The 20917-nt window shown below is 37.7% G+C and overlaps 4 protein-coding genes across 4 annotated transcripts in view; 2 read left to right on the top strand and 2 right to left on the bottom strand.

Annotated features, from left to right (window-relative positions):
* The window catches only part of LOC131008566 (uncharacterized), a 590934-nt gene that overhangs the window by 82276 nt on the left and 487741 nt on the right, over positions 1 to 20917 (top strand). The window lies entirely within an intron of this gene.
* Positions 2582 to 8165, bottom strand: LOC131008564 (ARF guanine-nucleotide exchange factor GNL2). The gene is made up of 2 exons (XM_057935486.1): positions 6837 to 8165; positions 2582 to 6763 (listed from the first exon to the last, which is right to left on the bottom strand). The coding sequence occupies exons 1-2, from the start codon at positions 7847 to 7849 to the stop codon at positions 3679 to 3681; spliced, it is 4098 nt and encodes a 1365-aa protein (XP_057791469.1). The 5' UTR covers positions 7850 to 8165; the 3' UTR covers positions 2582 to 3678.
* On the bottom strand, positions 8767 to 18617 carry LOC131008619 (ribulose bisphosphate carboxylase/oxygenase activase, chloroplastic). The gene is made up of 13 exons (XM_057935558.1): positions 18180 to 18617; positions 17939 to 18024; positions 17854 to 17863; positions 17370 to 17432; positions 16312 to 16425; positions 16170 to 16231; positions 15756 to 15810; positions 15396 to 15597; positions 14525 to 14631; positions 13677 to 13732; positions 12783 to 12875; positions 9881 to 11392; positions 8767 to 9008 (listed from the first exon to the last, which is right to left on the bottom strand). Exons 1-12 carry the CDS (start codon positions 18493 to 18495, stop codon positions 11276 to 11278), a joined length of 1281 nt encoding a protein of 426 aa, XP_057791541.1. The 5' UTR covers positions 18496 to 18617; the 3' UTR covers positions 8767 to 9008; positions 9881 to 11275.
* LOC131008603 (ABC transporter I family member 17-like) lies at positions 19436 to 20776 on the top strand. Its single transcript, XM_057935537.1, has 4 exons — positions 19436 to 19599; positions 19696 to 20007; positions 20086 to 20273; positions 20345 to 20776. Exons 1-4 carry the CDS (start codon positions 19584 to 19586, stop codon positions 20597 to 20599), a joined length of 771 nt encoding a protein of 256 aa, XP_057791520.1. The 5' UTR covers positions 19436 to 19583; the 3' UTR covers positions 20600 to 20776.

The raw sequence follows: 20917 nt of genomic DNA on the forward strand, positions 1-20917 counted from the left end.
ATGATTACCACACTTTAGCACTTGATTTTTTTATTAAAAGCATGATGCATCTGCAAAGTCTTCCTCCTTTTTATTTGCTGTTTGATGCAATGACCTGGATTCTGGCTAATGTAGCATTCACTGCTGGCAAGGATTGCAGTTGCTTGACCTGCTTCTAATCAGTTCAGGCACGACATACACAACAAGTCCATGCCTATGGAGAAATGTTCGTATAGCCCATGATTGAATTGAGTTTCAATTGTTTTGCTGATTACTTTGATCATTTAAGAGAAAGTTAGGTCATGGTTTATTTACTTTATCAAACTAAGTCTTATGGCAGATTAGAATGATATAGTGTAACTTCATTCGAAAATGAAGCTTCTTAATATCAATTGTTCAGTCAATTCAAGCGTTTAAAAGGTTTACAATTTAAATTATAAACCCGCCTCAAAACAATTTAAATTATGGACCGTTTTTTGCTGTTTATTTTACTTGTGCAGCGTGCAATTCCTATAGAATCTGAACAGGCCAGGGAGCAAGCATTTATTGCTGTATCAATGTTTCTAGGATTGGTAATGTATAACAGTGTAAGTGCTACGTTTCTAGGGATTGGTAATGTGTAACAACAGTGTAAGTACTGGATTCTATAGTTAAGTCATACTTTCAACTCAATGCTCTGATCTTGAAGAACTTTTAGGTTTGGTGGATGGTCAATCTAGCCGGAGACAAAAGCATGACTCAAAATTGAAATGGAAATGATGGTTGTCAGCATGTGAATCGAGCATAGGTATGGAAGGCTTACTTGAAAAACTCCATAGATTTGTATTTCTTAACAGGGATTGGTTTCTCCTTTAATGTTTCAGTCATGTTAGCAGTCTGCCATCAGTTTGGCCTATTCACACACAGTTTTTATATGTAGCCTTGTACAGCCGCATTGCCACACTAACAACTACTCCTTTCGTCCACAAAAAAAAGTCATAGAAGGGGATGGCACGGATTTGAAAAAAAATGGTTGAGTGTGTTGTGAGTGGAGAAATGGTCCCACTTGAAAGGTAGTGTTAATAATGATAATTCATTATATTGTGAGTGGAGAAAGAAGCCCATCATGTGGTAGAAAGGGTAAATAAGTAGATATATTTAGGGTAATAAGTTGTGGGGTATTGTCCAAAAATGGAAAGGGACTTATTTTTGTGGACGTACCAAAATGGCCAAAACAGGCTATTTTTTGTGGACAGAGGGAATACTTATCTTGGTTTAACTCGTGCATATGCCCCCTTTCCAAGAAACTTCAGTTCTTGTCTTGTTCTTTTGGGGCGTGTACATGTTGTTTACTTGTGAGGATTTGTTATTTGGTGCATAGATCACTTAAGGGGCGTTTACTTTAGAGAGTTAGCCTAGATAGGTAAAAATACTATAGGCTAATATGATGCTTACTAAGATGGATTGGAAGTTTGGGATATCCCGAGGCCTTTTAAAATTTCTATGATTTTAGCTAATTTGCTTGATTCAAATCCTATTGAAAGGGGTTATTGGAGAAATCCTAGTAATGAAGATAAAAATACTCAATCATGAATATTATCAATCTTGATCAGTAAACGCTCCCTTAATGGATAGAATGTTGGATATGATAAAATTGATAAATAAATCTTATGATGCATATTGCATTCAGTAAGAGATGGATAACTGATACCCCACGTCCTTTGGAAGGATGCATATTATCCATTTAATCGCTCAAAGCCAAATTAATCAAGAGCATTGGGTTGTCCGCCCATTTAACATAAACAAGTAAACCTTGGACAGGGTTGGATAAATCTTAGTAATCCACCAGTATTCATTAAATTGAACATGGTATGAAGTTTTAATTTACAACTCTTTTGTCTCTAATAATGTCACAGTTATTTTATACTTTATATTTCATATTTGAAAGATTTAGAACCAGCATAGGTGCATGTAATAGTACTAATTAAGCTTCTTTCTTTTTTTTTTTTTTCCCTTCATGTTGCTGTGCTTTCCATTGTGCTTTAAGCACATAACATATTTTCATTCATACCCTATATGGATTTTGGATACACATAATGAAACTCATAAACATTAGAATACAATGTAGATTGGTATATGGAATTTGCCCTCTTATATTGATTCTTTCCATAAAGTCTAAGGTTCTCTTTAAATAGCTCAACTTTGGGCTGTATGACTGTCCAATAAATCTTAAACCTTTTTTCATCTTGCTGCAAAGCTGGAATGTGATTAAATCAAGAGGCATGTCTGTCGCCTCCTATTGAATGTTAAAGAGATAGAAGTCCAATTTAGTTGTACAGAAACTTCAAATTATATTGATTAGGTCAAAAGGGATATTATTTGATTATATAAAGAAGCCATTAATACCTTTCTCAGCCTTTCGGCCAAGATCAAAGTGCAGTATCTATTTCTTGTCAGCTTATTTCAGGAGGCAGTCACTACTGAAGCTTAGTGAGCTAAACTTTTCTGGACCCATATTTAGAACTTAAGTCAAGTATGCCCATCATTTGTTTGGCAGTTAATTGGAAGGTGCTACAAATTTTGTGATTTATTGATCAACTGTTGTACCAATAGCTCAATATTCAGTGAACATATTTACCAGCTCATATTTAATTAACTGAAGATAATTATAAATAAAAATAAATAAGTAAATAGGTAATATCAATATGTCTAATTTTAAGGATTAAGAGGTTGGTACTTTTGTTACTTGGGTGTAACATAGGCAGCAAGCATTCTTAATTCACCGAAAGAGAAATGCCAGAGGACCCTTTCTTTGTAGTCAAAATTTCACTTGACTTGACTGCTTACATGGCATTTATTCAGAACGTAACTTGTGTGTCGTTTGTGAAGCTTTGATCAGGTGTTGTAGCTAAAATGAATTCGCTATAGTTAGTTGAAACTGCATATTGTGAAAATTGTTTCCTAAGATGCAATTCCTTTCGAGTTAGACTCAGCCTGGCAGAATTTTGATATGTTTGCACTGGGGTTTTTGGTATCATTGGCTCTGCATGTTTCAGGTTGTTCTACGATAAAAATTTATGTGCATTCGGATGCATGGCCACCCAAATTAAATCCAATTAAGATTTATTAATCATAATAAGGATTTAATATGGTGGATGCACCGTGCATCTGAATGTACAGGAGTCAGGAGCTCATAGGGAATGTGCATCTTTGATGGATATTTCATGGCGTTCCTTTTGAAGTTATTTTCATTAGATGAAAATGACAGTTTGGAAGTTCTTTCATATGTTGGACAACTATTTTCAACTACAGATGGAGCCAGGATTTGGAGTTCAAGTACAAAATAATTTTATACTATAAATTAGCATCATGCACTTTCTATAAAAGATTATTTTCATATTAATACAGAACATTATGTCAATATAAATCTATCACACATCTGTTGCATTTATATATTTATTCATACAAAATTTGAAATCTCCATGCGATTGTTAAGCCAGCTGAAGACAAAATTGACTTTTGAAGTCCTCATTGTGTAATCAAAATTTTATACAGCTATTCAGTATTACTCAAACAATAATAGTAAATTGAAACTAAATACTGTACTAGCTAACTATTTCTTTTCGATTTGTGCATGTTGCTCACTCTTATTGATACAAAGCACTATCTGTGATTGAAATAAATTGTTTGGTATCAATGATTTGTTAGAAAATATGTAATCTAATCATTGTTTTTGACTCCCTCAGGAAACAGCTCATCTGTGAGAGCTGGAGCTATCCATTGTATCTGATAAAATGTTATATCCCACAAATCATCTTCATCTGTGATCTTCAAAATATCCTGTTCCTTCATGCTCATCACCATATTCTTCAACAGCTCCGGAATTATATTCGGCAGCTTTGATTCCCCATACTCTCCTAAGTCAGCCTTCATGCACGTATCCATTCTCCGAAGGATTCCTAGCCAGAACGTCCTGAAATTATTGCTCTCCGAAATCGGTTTCAAAAAATGCAGGTACAAATGTGACAGCACCTCCATGGACAGCTTGAGCGTGCCTTCCATGCTTCTCGTTTCCCTCTCTGCATTCTCCCGCCTGGAGTACTGCAGCATCTTCTCGTGCAGGTCGTCTACCATGGCGAAGATGATGTTGTAGAAGGAGTTGATGCAGCTTGTGGGAGTGAACAAGAGGTCCTCTCCAAGCAAGAAGCTTCTCTGAAGAGATAGAACTGCGTGGTTCCTTACTTCCTCGCGCCTGGCTAGGCTCGTCTTCTTCAGGGACTCCCCGAGCCTCTGGAAGAAGCTGATGGGGTTGTAGATTCTCGAGCTCTCCTCGACTGAGAGGCTATTTCCATTGTTTCCGACGCCCATGCTGCTCCCTGGATCCGAGTATCCGCCTTTGTACCACTCGACTAATAAACTGGCCGATTCTGCCAGCAGATCCATGATCTTGATGTTCTTGTCTACTCGGCTGTTCCTGAGCGCCACAAAGGCAAAGGCGCAGTCAATGCAGTAGGTGTAGTTGGTGCGTGTTATGTGGTTCTGATCCGACATCAGGTGGATCAGGGTCTCCACACCCTGGTCGTAGGTTTCTGGGTGCCGGCCCGTGACAGACAGCAGGTGCAGGACGGACATCCATCCAAGCTGCGTCTGCATTTTGCTGGGATAATCCGTGATGATCTTGCTCGCAGCCTGCAACAGGAACTCGCAACAGGTTTCGAGGATCTCCTTCTCCATCCTCCACATCAAGTTGATCGACTTGAAAATGAGCTCCTCTGCCCCATCTAGGAATTGATCCGAGGCCAGAAGCTTCAGGCACATCTTCATCAGGGATACTATCGCCTTCTCAGAGAATGGAATTGGCGAAAACAGAGGAAACTGCGTCACTTCCAGCAAGTAATCATGGTAGTAAGGCCAAAATGTCGACACTCTGTGTTTATTGGCCAGAGCCATGGAGCTGATGAGCTCCCAGCAGAATGTTACTGTCTCCTCCTCCTCCACCGGGGTGCTGAACTTCTGCCCTTTTCCAGCTGCAGCGAATATGATGCAGCGCCCCAGATTCAGCAGAGACTCCTCGGGTAGATTTGAACTAGTGCTGAAGATGCTTCCGATTTGGCATTGTTGAATGATGGTTGCATTCTGCTCAAATTCACTCAGGCCTTGATTTAGAGCTTCTTCCACATTCTCCATCGACATGAAGTTTAGAAATTTAGCAGTTATGCCGGAGCTCTGGCGTTTCTTGGAGAACTTGGGATCGTTGCTAGGTACAAGGACAGCGGAGTCCGGTTTTGGGACTGATTTTGGAGCCATTTCAGGCTCCATGATTGACTGTGGGAGTAGTTTCAGCCTCTTGAGCTTCAATAGGCACTCGATGATGGTTCTCCACCCACCTCTGATTGAGTCTTTGAAAGCGTTGACGATGGTGAAAACTGCTAGAATCGCCATCTTCGGCTTCATGTCGTGGCTGAAGGCGTACAAAGTCTCCTCTGCCGAGGCGTAAGGGTTCAACAATGTGGTGAATTTGCTGAACGAGCAAATCAACTCGTCCAGAGTGTCTTCTAGTCCATACTGAGATATTCTAGCAATCGAGAACAACGACTCAATGCAATCGTTGAGCATTTCTTCTTCATCAGAGTGTTCGAACACTGCAGCAACTGTTGCCACTGATGGGCCCGCAATGGAGGCGAACATGTCCCTCCCCAATCTACGATCAAAATCGCATTGGATGAACGGTTGGGCAATCTTGGACCTGTTTATCAGCTGGATCCATCTGTTGGGATTCATTTCCACAACTGTGTTAGTATCATCCATCTTGATTGCGTTTGTTGCAATGGATTGGAAAAGCTCGGAGAGGTATTCCCGAGGGAGATCGTTTCCTCCATTGATTGATCGGTTGTTCTTGATGAAGTCCTCCTCTGTCATCTTCTTCTTCACCTGCGGGTTATGCTGATCCGTGTTCAGCATGATGATCGAGTAGCAGAAGATCATGACGGCGTCCTTGCTGGCGAACAGATCCGAGGATTGTTGATCATAGAACCGCTCGGAAAATGCCTCCACAACCCTTTGGATTTTCTGAGACTCACCTGGCAATCTGAAGCTCTCGAGGTAAGTTCGAAGAGAACTGTCTAGATTCATCCCAGTGAACTCGAATGTGTTTGTGAATTCTCTCAGAACTTGAACGTTGAATGCATCAGGATCACCGAGATAATCACCTATCATCGTCTTGTTCAGCTTGGGAGTGTATCGGAAGAAATAAGCATAGGCTTTGGGGTCAGGCGGATCCGATGTCAGCCCGGATTTCTTCAGGTAATCCAATCCCTTCTTTTCATCTCTATTGAAATGACTCCCTGCGATCAGTATCTTCCTCTTCTGCACTTTTCTGAACCTGAGATGATCAATCCAATCCTCGACATCGGCCCCTTTCACCTTCTCCTCCCAGTAAGGCCTGAATTCGGTGATCTCGACTGGATACGGTCCAGATGGGCTGGTGTCGTCTTCTCTATCAATATTATCAGCAACGTAGTGAAAAATCACCGACAGCCCTTCAAATGCCTGAATCTGAGTGCTTGTTAGGTAGGTACCTGTTGGAAACGCGTACTTGCAGAGAAGCTTTCCTGTCTCTTCGAACACATTCCTGAAACTCGTGTCGCAGTCGTAATTCACATAAGCTTCCATTGCAAAATTTGGTTGCCTGCAGAAGTTTATGATGGCCTCCACTGCAACTTCTTGGAGCTGGACGGAGCTTGCTGGCGTCGCAACCTTGAACAGCACGAAGGAGAAGAAGGCCTCCAGCTGGAGACGTATGGACCTGGAATGAGAAGGCAACGTTAGGGATGACGTTGGCAGACAAGAATGGTTATTAGTAGTCTGGCTGTCTGAACCTGCGGAGGAAGTGATAGAGGTTGAGAACAGTGCTCGAGATCATCGACAGGACCAGAGGGCTCGACGAGACACCATAGTGGATCAGATGGTGGAACAGATCATCCTGGATCATTCTCAGGAGCTTGGGATGCTTCCCAATGCTGTCCCCGCTCAGTTCTATCGCGGAGTTTATGAGATACAACGCGAAGACCTGCGTGTTCTCGTCCGTCGTCTGGTACATCACCCCATCCGCGTCCATGATGTCCACCACATTGAGTAGGGAGCAGAGGAAGTGGAAGATGTCGACTGCAGAGCCGATACCATAGCCAGAGTCGACATCATTGTCTTCTGTGTCTGACTCCGAATTCTCCCAGTCCTTCACTTCGATGTCCGGCAACCTCGAGAATATGATCTGGATGAGCTCGTTCATCGTGTACCTCGCGCAGCGCTGGAGCAGATCCACGCGGTTGGCCGTCTGCTGAACTACCTGGAAGCATGTGTTGACGAGCGTGCAGGTGGAGTGGTCGGTGAGCAGGATGGAGGTGCGGTGCCTCATGACGGCGGTGAGGGCTTGCAGAATCCGCATCATCACAGCGTCCTCCGTCACAGGATTGGTTTTCTCAAGGCGGCAGCTGGTGACGGCATTGACGGCGGAATTTATGGCCTCCCTGGCGCCCTGAGTCTTCTCGTCGAATATGCCGAGGCGGAGGATCTTGAGGACGGACTGGAGGGCGGCGGAAGTTGCGGAAGCCGGGATGTCGTCGCTCTGTATCACGTCAAGGAACGGCGACATGTAGACTGATGGGTCGATCGTCCGCCATTCCTGTTGAGGCTTGAAGAGAAGGGCTCGGAGGGATTTGAGAGATTGGAGAATGGAAGCGTCGCAGGTGTCGTCGGGGTGGTGGTAGTTCGACTCCGGTGGGCGGCGGATCACGGCGAGGAGAGCTCCCACCTCCGCGTTCAGCATGCAGGAGAGCCCCAGATCTTTTCTTTCTGATTTTGTCATGTATGTCTTGTTTTCATCTTCTTCCATCACTCTTTACTGCAGATTTTCACACGATTTTTTTTTGTTGTTTATTTTGGATTGTAAGTTCAAAAATCTGTTATGTTAGTTAACTAGGATGTTTTCTTGGACTGTTGTGCATAGTTTGGGCATGGGAATTCCGGGGTATAGTGGTAAATTTGGGTGGCATTTTTTTGGGAATTGTTGTCAGACAAATAGCCGAAATGGTTGCTACAAAAGAGGTTAAAGCCTTGTTTGAAAACAAGTTTAGTCAATTTATCTATTTTTGTGGTTAGAATGTTAGGTAGTGAAAATTGAATATTTCTAACGCTGAAAATATCATATTGTGTGTTCTGTTACGATGTGCATACTTCGATCCTAAAATAAAATAAGTAGCTATATAGCTTGGGATATTTTTGTATTTTATCTTCATTCTGTTATCTCTTCCTTCATTTGATTCTTGCTTAAGTCCATTCCTAGGCCTACACACTAGGAATGTGTGATGTCTTTAAACTTCCATTCTCTGTTTTCTTTGTTCTTCTATTTCTATTTCTATTGATTTTTACTTCTAATTTCTTGTTTTCATGTCTAGAGAGTAGAGACGTTTAGAGTATGTTTGGTTTGGAATATTAGAACTTGGAATCGCATTTCTACCTTTTGCCTGTTTTTTGAAGCTTCTACTTTATTTTTTCGCTACATCATATTTTAACTTTATTACTTACCTTATTACTTGATGAACACATAAATTTAAAAAAAAAATGTCATCTATGCGCACCACAAGCTAATGATATTGAAAACCGTGCTACTAATTTTATTTATACCAAGAACTTGTAGATGAACAGAGTAATTGATTTTATCATCTGTATAAATTAAAAGCCCTCTTATTATACGATCATTGCGAAATAAGACTTGATTGTTGATCGTGAAGCCACTATAGAAGCTCAAAGGGAAATAAAAGCGTTTAGATAGATATATAAACGCATGTGCTTATTGGTGATGTGACTCCTACACATAAACATTAAGACAATAAAGATGTACATAATTATTATTGGGGTGATGTATTTATTGGTAAAACATGTTCAGCATTTCTTGTGTTGTGATTGTGTGGTCCTCAACATTTCCCACATAATCCGTACATCCTCGTATCCACATGTTTGGATGTCGTCGTGGAGTTTCACAAGGCCTCCACCTGCACAAAATTTTTTTGGGGTCACTTATTAAAATAAAAAATTTCCAACCACGAAAGGTGCTAGAATAATTTTAAATAAATAAAAATGGTTTGGGGGTGTTGATGCTTATCAGCACAGCTGCGCCAACACCCCCATGGATTCAAATTGAATTTTGTATTGCAAGATGTTGTGACATCTCCTATAGGTTTTAGGTAACAATGATCAACATATGTCAATCAAATTTAAATATTGAACTGTCAATTTTATATTAACTGTATCCGTCATTCTTTTTTCACCAATTAAAGTTTTAATTGATAAGGTATATAATGAATAATTCTAGTCGTGGCATTCGGCGAGCCATGTCGAATTTTTGACGACAAAAAAATATACAAATAATATAATTAATACAAAATTAATAGTTTAATATTTAAAAAAATATTTTTGATAATTTAAAATATAATTAATAGTGCAAAAAGAATTTGAGATTTTAAATTATATTTATCCTTTACTTGCTTAATGGCACTTAGAGTGATTGAAAGCTTTGATTATGTCGAGAGAGATGAGATAGTCAAATTTTGTCATCTTAAAGTCAGGAAGTATACTCTTCCGTGGTACGTGTATTTTATGTCATATTATACTTATTTGAAGATGTATACTCTTTTTTAGTATGTGTAATTTATGGCATGTTACACTTATTTGAAGATTGAAGATGGAGGGAGTAAGTGTTATAGTTTAAAATTTTGTGATGAGATATTGAGATGATACATAACTTTTCACTTTACCTTTTTAATAATAATAAATTTTTTACCTTTTTTAATTTTCATACAATAATTAAAGATAAAAAGAGAAAAATAGAAGCAGATCTAGTTAATGGAGAAAAAGAGAAACTAACCATTTTTATGAGGTCTGAGACGAGCAGAAACAGCGCACCAGGCTTTCCTAACAGGGAAAACCAGTACCCTTCGCCACCATTCCATGGCCGCTTCAAAGCCTCTCTATATACATATACATATATATATATATATGTAGAGATAATATGTTTATATAAACAAACACAGTTGTTGAACAGAGGGTGGCAGTAGAGAGTTGTTTTTATGTTTATAACGGAACTCACTTTGATGCTATGCGGTGCCCTCTTTTTATTTATTTAATTTTATCCATTGACTATTAATGAAATAAATTCAGATTTGGACACGTTGTGCATGTGGGTCTCAGATCTTTCATTAATTCTGCTGCATTCAAACCTATATAATCTGTTGAGATTTCATTTCAATGAAATTTGACTTTTGCTTGGGAATTTATACCTCTATAAATAAGGTAACTACAAGACAAGTGTGTTGCAGACTATTTTTCTGATTTTTCGGGCGGTTTGACTCTTTCCCAATAAAACATTACACTTTCCCCACTTTAAAATAGACAAGATAATTTCATTATTATAATATTACGATTATATTTAATTTTTATTTTAAAATTTGTATACTAACAAGGAAGCACAACTCAGAACCCGTCACGTCAACAAGTACATTATTGTAAATTCAAGGCAAATAAAAGCATAAGAAATTAAATTTACAAAAGTAGCAGTAGAGATTTGATTTCGATGCAAAACAAAAATAGATGATTTTACCATAAACTTCAGCTTAAACCTATAAATACTTCACAATCAACTTCAGTAATGATTCCTTATTTACCATCTGTTGATTGTGAAGAATTTATAGACCATCTATTTTTGTTTTGCATCGAAATCAAATCTCTACTGCTACTTTTTGTAAACTTAACTCCTTTATATTTTTATTTGCCTTGAGTTTACAATAATGTACTTGTTGACAGGATCTAATTTGAATGGAAAAAAAAAAGAAAAAAAAGAAAAGAAAACATGAATACTATTCTTTTACAAATAAAATATATTGCAAAAGAAAATTTCTAGACTCTATTCTTATATTTTCTACTCACAAATTTAACAAGATATGTTCATAGATATGTTGGTATACAGATGAGTCGAAAAGTAATGACAGTTCATCTTTCATAAAGTAGATGACTTGCATGGACGATGTAAAAAATTCATAAATGTTGAGTCTCACTGTGCATTCATATACTTTAGTGATATTAAATCATCAATATCATGGCAGTTCATTTCTATATTAATGGATGTCCTATCTCTCTCCTTTTCCGGTATGCATATATGCAAGATTTCAGCATATCTGTCTCATTATAGATAAGAAGGTTGTAACATCATTCAATATACGGTGTAAGAAGAAAGGATTCTACAAACAGCATAGCAAGCGAGTTGTCAAACTTGCTCATCATCCATGTTCTTCATGTATTCCTTGGAAAGCTTGGTTTCCATGATTAGCTTCTGCTCTTTAATGAGGTCGTATCCTGATTCGAGTAAAGCCTCCAGGGTTTGCTGCATATATAGATATAGTCATGCAAACGCATGCTGATTACAAAGTTCTACTAACTCAATAAAACGATTGGAAGTTTCAGAATGATATGATGCTTGTAAAGATCATTAAACTTATGATGGCATGGCTTCTTTAGTAGCTTATCATGTTGCCAACGACCTCATTCCATTGATCTTCTATGACAACAAATAACTTTTTTTTTCGGAGGGGGGGGGGGGGGGGGGGGGGGGGGGGAGGGGATAATAATTGCAAATAAAGTGATGATATCAAGTGCTTTTTGGCAACTACAATACAACGTTTTAATCTTACAAGTATTTGGGGTTACAGAGATACAACGAGAGGCAAGCAGCTAAAGTTACATAAGATGAGAATATGAGGAAGTAGAGTCATGTGCTTGAGAGTATAATGCCATCAAGCGTACTTGATGTGCTTTGGGTTTCGGGAGGGGGGGAGAGTTGGTACGTAACTAAAATTATAATAGAGAACATACTGAGGTAAAGTGATAAATGACTGGAATTGCAAAAGATAGAAGTTTATATTTTTATTTGCCAAAATTCAGAAGTTGTTCCTAAATTTCCGTATCAAGGCCATCATTTTGATTGCAAATTGCAATCTCTGCGACTCTAAAGAATCTAGAGGCACTACAAACATTTTACAGATGGATCACTAGCTTTTATACGAGCACAGAGGACTTCTAGCTTCATTAATCTATGTAGTCATTTCTTATTTAAGTTCCATTTTTGAGGTGTTCAAATTGGCAAAGTACAAAAAGAAAAACAAGTTGAAGTGACAATTTGAAAATAGTGAAGTTGAAGTAGCAAAGTAGAATAGATTAATGTTGAGATGGAAAGTTGGCAAAAAAATGTGAAAAAGTTTAGGAACCTAAAGATGAGTTTTGCCAGAGAAAATTTCAAATATGGTTCTTCTTCCTGACCACTTGGACCCTTCAACTTAATCTAAAATGCAGTCTGAATTAGATATTGCTCAAATGCCACAAACTATTCTCCTGATAAGATTGGTTACAAAAGCTGATGCAAACAGGAGGATTTTACCAAGAGACCTTGCCTAGCTCCCACATTATCTTCGTCCCATTAAATGTTATAATTATTAGTTCAAAGTATTCTTGACATCTCAAATTATTTGAATGCAATTACATTTTGTAAAAAAGATGAATAGTAAGGCGTAGCAGCCTAAATGCATACTAATTCAACTCCACAATGTTCTACTATAAGCCTTAACCTCTTATGCTCTTTCTTTTTCCATATAAAAAAAACTATGCTTCTAAGATCCATCTATACATTCAAAAATAAATGGGTAGCATTCTGATTTTCACAAAGATTGGACAATCCACAGGAAGAAAGTAATAAGTAATAATGAAATTCATTATCATACCTTTGGAGGTGTAAATACTGGAAGTTTTCCATCCCTTTTCTGTTTCAGAAGTCTGGTACCAAGATTTTCAGCGCCTCCGGCATCATTTACCCACTGGCACATGAAAAGAAGTAAAGAAAGAAGGGAGATATATTCCTTAGTGCAACCATCCAGAGAGTTCATACACTTTAAAGCAGACGAGTAAACTAGAGCAACCAACAAGAACAAAAGAAAGAAGAGCACCACATTATTGCATGGTGGAGGAAGTAAGCTTCTCACTAGTTTCTTTGCATGGAACATAGATGAAAAACTGAAACAACTACTGATGTTTCTTATGATACTAGGAGTACCTTTTCAAAATGAAGTATGAATATATGCTGTTATGTCATAATCTTCTTAACAGAAATTTATCTAAAGATGTAGAGCATTCTTCTCTTGCTTGAGTAACAGGCCCAACGTTGCTTCAATTTGTTAGGAATTGTTGTTTATGGAAAGACATTTACTTGTTAAAGAACTCAATGATTATGAGAAATCGCTACTTTACCCAAGTAGGAATTGTTGTTTATGGAAAGACATTTACTTGTTAAAGATTATGAGAAATCGCTACTTTACCCAAGTACTTGTCCGACGAACGACTTATCCAAACATTGGAAGATATCTTTCCACCATTCTATGATATGCTTTATATACTTGGGTTTAAGAGGCAAAGATGCAGAAGTAATAAAGTGCGTTATGCATATCATCAATTCAATTAATTCTTTGTTAGAAAATTCATGAAATACCCCATCAATATCTTCAAGAGAAAAATTCAATTTCTGTAAAAGTAATTAGGAGAAACTAAAGCCATTCAACAGAATGGTGCACTGAAACGGAATACAATATACATGAACCTTTTAGTAAGCTATTAATAGGTACCTCTAGGATTGAACGGTCATATGTTCTTGACCTAAGTGCACCATAAAAATCCAGTGCTGCCACAAAAATAAAACAGAATGAGGAAAACTGAATTTTGGAAGTGTATACATACAAGTAATGTCTCAACGGTAACTTTTTGTTTTGAATTATCTTCATCACAGATTCTATGCTTAACATCTGGAATACTAAAAGACTTTAACGGCTTATTTTGGAATTTTACTACATTTCTAGCTTTGAACTCACACTCTTCTCACCTGTAAAAGCCTTGATGGGGACCACTACACACTTACATGGAAACATGGAAATGTATCCCCCTGTGAATTGGCTAAAATACCCTCACAGGTAATTTACAGGTATGCCTCTCATGCATTTATAAGGCTCTACGCTTTCTATGTTTTCATCACCGAAAACACTCAAGCGCACACTTTCTATTTTCATGACTGAAATCACTTGAATGTTTGAACACAATCTGACTTGCGTCGAAGTCTCTTCTCAGAGGACGCCTCCGCCTCTGTTTTGCAGGCCACACTCAAAATCTCCAGCTTGTTCGACAGGGCACTGCTCGACTCTATCTTTGATACTTAAGGCATTTTCTTCACCTTGTTGCTTAGATCTTGAACCCGGATCTAACAGACAATTTTAAGACTTGTAGATAGAAACTCTTACCATAGAACGAAAATAAAAATGAATAAGAGATGAATTAGATCTACACTAAAATTAGCTCTGGGCCGTGCTTGATCCTTGTATCCAACCAAAGAAATACCACAGGCAAAAATGGGATTTTTCTGAAAGGTGACCTTACCGATAAACTATATAAAACACCAAGACATGGATAAAGTGAATGGTACCTTGATTAGGAAATTCTCGCACAATGCTAACAACCTCATCCTTGGTTATTCCATCCTTCTCATACATTCTAGAAACAATATTTACAATATCTTCTTGGGTGGGCTGCCTGTAAAATATAAAATGATCCTAAGAGTCACAAGAAAATTTGCATGTTTCTGGATTTGGTCATTTAAAGACACATAAGATACATGCACATTATTCTTGGCTGAAACATATCAGCTCAGATACAAATAATTAATTAGATTTTTCAAACCAAATCTGATTATATTCAACTCAAAAAGCAAAAAAGAATTTAACTATATTTTTTCCATCAATTAGTTTCACATAACATAAAAGTAACAGCCAATAAATTTACTCAAATAGTTAATTTTCTGAACATTTATAATTGAAGAATATGGATGCTAGTTTGAATGAGAATCATATATTCTGGTTCCTAATCTCAAGAAAACTATATCAAAAGGATTAATCCAATCCCTAAAGGGAACCTACTGGTTTGCCCTAGAGTTTTGTTGAGGAGGTATATCATGGTATGTGCATCAGTTGGTGGGTGTGCAAGGCTGCCTGTAGACTATGACAGCCCGCAAGGAATTCAAACCCTCGTGGGACAGCAAAAAAGGAATCTAACTCCAAACTGTTTTCAGGAGGAGTTGAAACCCCATACTGTGAGCCCTAGCAAGGCAAATACTACCATGTTAAGATCTTTTACACCAACTGAACTTGCCCCTGAGGACTTAAGAAGACTTCCGTTGAGGTATCTAGCATGGGCAATGTGGTGGATATTTTACTTGTAATGTGCTGGATGAAGTGATACATGCATATTTAAACAGATGAAATCGAATCCTTAATATCACATGCCATATCAATTTTTACCAGTAGAACTTATCCATCCTTCCATCACGGATCAATGGAGCATAAATTCTTGCGAAATCATTTCCTGTGACGATGATCGGAATCCTATGAGTAATGTCTGCCTCTCTCCAACCTTGCCCTATACTTACTCTTGTAGGATTATCTGCTATATTCATGAGGCTTCCAACCACAATTTGGTTGTTCACTGTCATTTGAGTGTTACCTGGTTGAGGGAACAGAAAAGTACATATATAAGGTTTCAACTTATTCAATCTCAAGTTTCAGAGATAAAAGCATACTGAAATACATGAATGAACATATGTTAGGAGTTTTTGAAAGGAGTGGAAGATAGTCAAGAATTTCAATAAGAATTCATCTCACCAAATATACCAAGGCCAGCATCAATATCATTAATCATCAAGCAGCTCATTTTCCCCTGTATTTTTTGGACAAGTCATGACTAATTGCTCATTCTCAAAATATAGTAAGCTATGAGGAGTAAAGAGAGATATAATGGGTCAGTTACATGACCTGCGATGTATATCTAGAGTAGTTGTCTAACTGAATAAAGTTCTTTTTCTATTTTTTCCAATTATAACTTTCATCTTTCAATGCCTAAGATGTATTTTAGTTTTGAGGCATCATATATAACAGTAGCCATCGGTGGGCACAATTTATAGGTGTAGCAGTGGGCAAGCAAATGTCAATGCAATATTATATTCATCAAATCACAACTTGAGAAATTATCAACAAGACATTGAAGATGCATGACTATGAATTTAGTGAGTAGCTAACTTGGTTCTGGACCACTTGAGAAGCAGTTCTGTACCGTTCACGTATCAGTCTTCCTGGTTCTCCTGTAGAAAGTACAAGAATTCTCACATAGTATCACTTAGTAAGAAAACATAAATAAAATAAACACTACATGACAACTTACCTGCTCTTTCAGATTCCAATTCACCAGCAGACATGATAATAGGTTCGACTCCCAAAGCACGGAAAATAAGTTCAGTTTGAAAAGTTTTGCCTTGTCCTTTCCCTCCCCAAATTCCTTCGACAGAACAAGTTCAATATTTGTTCTCAGATAATTGTATTCTACACCGATGGAATCAAACAATAACAGCAGTGATTTCTTCATAACAGTTAGTAACCTGGTCAACATTGCGTATGACAAGTTCAAAATGCAGTTAAAGCTAAATGAAAAGGTGTTAAAGGCTATGTTTATCTATTTTCTGTTATAACTACTAAAGAAATGTGAAGAATTTAGGGGTGAGCAGTCGGTCCGGAGGACCGAATTTTCAATATTTTTTGGACCGAACCGGACCAACTGAAATCCTAGGACCGAACCGAAACCGCCATCGGTTCTCGGTCCGGTTCGGTCCAAAACCGACAATTTTAGAATATTAAAAATTAATAAAAACATTAGAAATTATAAAAATATTAATAAAAATATTAGAAATTAATAAAAATATTAATAATATTAATAAAAATATTAAATATATATTTAAAATATATATATTCGGTTCGGTCCGGTTTTCGTCGGTTTTGGCCTCCCTAGGACCGAGACCGAAATATTTTCGGTCCATGAAAATAGAACCGGACCGGACCAATACATGGACCAAAACCGACCCGGACCGAAAAAACCGATCGGTTCGGTCCAGTCCGTCGGTTTTGGTCCGGTTTTGCTCACACCTAGTGAAGATGTACATCCAGAATTAAATATACGATAATCAAATATTACACGAAATTTGCAATGTTATAAGTATGGACAGAGAATATAGTTTTGTTTTCATGCGACAATTAACAAGTTCTCGTTTTCTCACGGGCTAGGCTCTATGAGGTCCGGAAGGTACTCTAGCATCTTGACTTGATTAAAGATTGGTTAAAAGCATGAACGTTTGGAGAGTTTCTTTGATTAAGTGATTAATCCAATATCTTCGGTAACTTACTTTTTCCTGATCGACATTACACTTACACATGGCAAAGTAAACTGACCTAAAATTAGTGGAATTCTAACATTGAGAAGATTAGCCATGAAGTTCTTCGCCATGTGGACAACTGCAACAGAAACAACAATAATGTTCAAATGTATGTTACCGAAGATAATTTCCAACATAAACATATAACCTCAGATAAAAAAAAAAATGAAACTCATACAATTAACCAATGCCAACTGCCAAGTGAATGTTTGAAATAAGTTAGTCAACAATAGAACTATTGAGTAGCAGAAACATATGTATGTAGAATTTGAACAGCATTGATAAGGACTCCTTAGGTAGAAACAAAACCGGTACTAGCCTAAGAAATTAAAACTGTAAATAAATTTCCCAAAGGTTAGACACAAGTTTCAATGATATCACCATATACACCAAGGGTTATACACAGATACTAATTAGAAATGTAAGAGGTAGGTCACTGCCCCGATCTCATTTTCCTTAAACTGGGAATCTTTCTGTCTATCTGGATTGAATGGCCTTACCAACTTTGTCCTGCAATATGAAAGTGAGCAACAGAAATTTTAAAACTTTGAATCAAAAGATGAACTCAGAAAAGTAACAGTATACCATGAAAACAGGCGCAATGTAATAATCGCCTTGAAGATACTCGAAAGACCTTGTCGCCTTTTGCCGATAATCAAACACAATATCCGCTGGCAAATTCAGACCAATAACAGAAGTATAAAGAAATGGTGAAAGATAATTCATCAAAATTCCCAGGAAAACCACTTTCAAAATGTTGGTAAGAATTTCCAGTCAAATAAGTTGATACATTCATCAAAATATACAGACAATAATTACTCATTACAGTCTTTGCCGAGGAAATTGCCGGTGAAGAGGTCATCGATGATGCCAGCCCTAGCTCCGACTGCGATGTTCATGTTGTCGGCCTCTGCTCCAAGCCTGTACAGATAATCTTTGCCTTCAGAATCCTCAGCTTCCCATGAAGACTGTTCGGACAGCTTCTTTTGCTGTTTGCTCGTTGCATTCTCAACCCCTTCACTTTGGCTGCAGCAAATTGTGACAAAATTGGAGGGTTTTTTGGTGTAGAATTTGGGATTGAAGGGATTAGACAAGAATTGGGATTTGACTGAAGAAGGGGAGATTTGGAAGCAGAGAGCCATGCCGTGGAGGTTTGGGGTTTATTTTTATTTTTCTATTTTCTTTTTTTGGATTATGGCTACAACTTTTGGGCCTCTAAAATTGGACTCCACAAATTCATAATTCAGTTTTGGCCGTTAACGTTATCACGAATTTTGGCGCCACATGAGTTTCATGCCACTTTATTTATTTATTTTTAAAGTATCACTAATAATTCTCATTTTTCTTTCACGGTGATTCAATGAGTTTCATTCCAGTTGCCAGAGCACACTTGAAAAAGAAAAATGAAAAAAATAAGAACAAGAAAGAAAGAGAAACAAAAACACCCTCATGAGTTTCTAAATTTTTGACAAAATTATTAGATAATTAAAAATCCCAAAAATCAAATAATCACTCCTAATTAATAAATTATCACCTACAAACTAGAAAATTTTATAATTCCTAACACTTAATAATAAATAATTATTGACTCTTTTTTTTGCATAATTTCTAACACTTCGATCCAAATAAATAAATATTGACTAAAAATAAAATTAATTATTGATCCTAACATTTAAATAGTCAACACTAATTTACAATATTTGGATTTATAAAACCCAGTCTTTGATTGGTGGACAACTTTGCAACGATTATCTTCATCATTTTTTAAGCGGTGCCGACTATTTATATAAATGAATGGACTAGTATTAAAATTACCAATTTACAATAAGAATTTTCTGTTATTATTAAATTTCGTGATTAATATGTTCAATATGGAGTGATTAATATTATTACCTTAATTACTTCAATCTGCAAATTTGAATTTAGGCATACATCGGTTTTTACCTTAATTACTTCAATATTCTGTAGTTTTGTCATCTTTAAAAGAAAAATAAAAAAATCTGGAGTTTTATATGTGAATTACCGGTATAAACTTATCTGAGATCCAAAAGAATATATATTTAATGCAAAGTGATCTGAATTGGTGAATGATGACGACGAAACGCAGACAGTTGGGTTATATACATTCCCTCAAGTGTAGTTATCATGTTTATAACTCAGCCACATCCACTTATTCTACATCCGCAAATATACACTACTAATTTCATTCAACATCTTTTTTCTGCTCCAAATGTCGGATTTCAGAGGTTAAACTTGAACCTTTTCTTTTACTGCATACATATGATTTCTTGCATCGGTTTGGCTTTTTAATATAAAATCGGAAACGAAAATCAAATTCGCAGGCGAAGCACAAAAGCATCTCTTGTGCGCAGAAAACAGCGTGGCAAAAATGGAGGTGAGGGATCTGACGAAGGTGTCGGACAAGGATGTAAGGATTCTGAACAAGGTCAACGTTGACATTCCGAGAGGGGTGGTGATGGGGGTGATGGGCCCCAGCGGCAGCGGCAAGTCAACTCTGCTGCGGGCCCTTAACCGCCTCTGGGAGCCGCCTCCCGGCTGCGTTTTCCTCGACGGCGTCGATATTTGCGAGCTTGACGTGCTCTCTCTCCGCCGCAAAGTCGGCATGCTCTTCCAGCTTCCTGTTCTCTTCCAAGGTAAATTCATCATTCATGCTTACTACTAATTAAATTTGGGAAAACAAAACATATATAATTAATGAAAATGAAGTGCAGGCAGCGTGGCAGATAACATTCGGTATGGGCCGCAGTTGAGAGGGAAGAAGCTGAGCGACGACGAGGTCCACAACTTGCTTGCTCTGGCCGACTTGGATTCCTCCTTCAGCGCCGCCTCCGGTGGAGAGTTATCCATCGGCCAAGCTCAGAGAGTTGCTCTCGCTAGAGCCTTAGCTAATCATCCCGAGGTCAGAATTCAATCTCCCATTCACATGCTTTTATTATCACTTACTATCATCTCTTAACATTGTGAATTCAGGTTCTGCTGCTGGACGAGCCAACGAGCGCCTTGGATCCGATATCGACTCAGAACATAGAAGACGTTCTGGTGAGGCTCAAGGAGGATAGCGGTATGACTATTGTGATGGTGTCTCACAGCATGAAGCAGATACAGAGGATAGCTGATATTGTGTGTCTTGTTGTGGAGGGTGAGATCGTTGAAATCTTGGATGCCAAGCACCTCTCCGAGGCGAAGCATCCCACAGCGAGAGCCTTCCTTCACCTCACCTCCTAACTGCAAGTAATCACAGACCACACTCTCTTTCAGCCTCATACATGGATGGCCTCAACTTCAGCTTTCTCTAAGTGGTACCAGATTTTGAAATTGATGATGTTTCTTTCTCTCTTTGGGGATGAACAATGGATTATAAATTATCAGTTTCAAGACTCTTTGCATCTAGCTAATAACAAACTTGCGCAAATGAAATTTTTTATTTTCTTGTGTAAAAATAATTAATGGACGACTTTTCTCCATGTGAATGTTGTTTTTAGGACATTTTATGTTCTTAAATAAGAAACTAATTTAATTAGGCTAGTTACATCCTTGCTCATG

This window comes from Salvia miltiorrhiza, chromosome 2, assembly GCF_028751815.1.
Source record: "Salvia miltiorrhiza cultivar Shanhuang (shh) chromosome 2, IMPLAD_Smil_shh, whole genome shotgun sequence".
NCBI classification, from domain to species: domain Eukaryota; kingdom Viridiplantae; phylum Streptophyta; class Magnoliopsida; order Lamiales; family Lamiaceae; genus Salvia; species Salvia miltiorrhiza.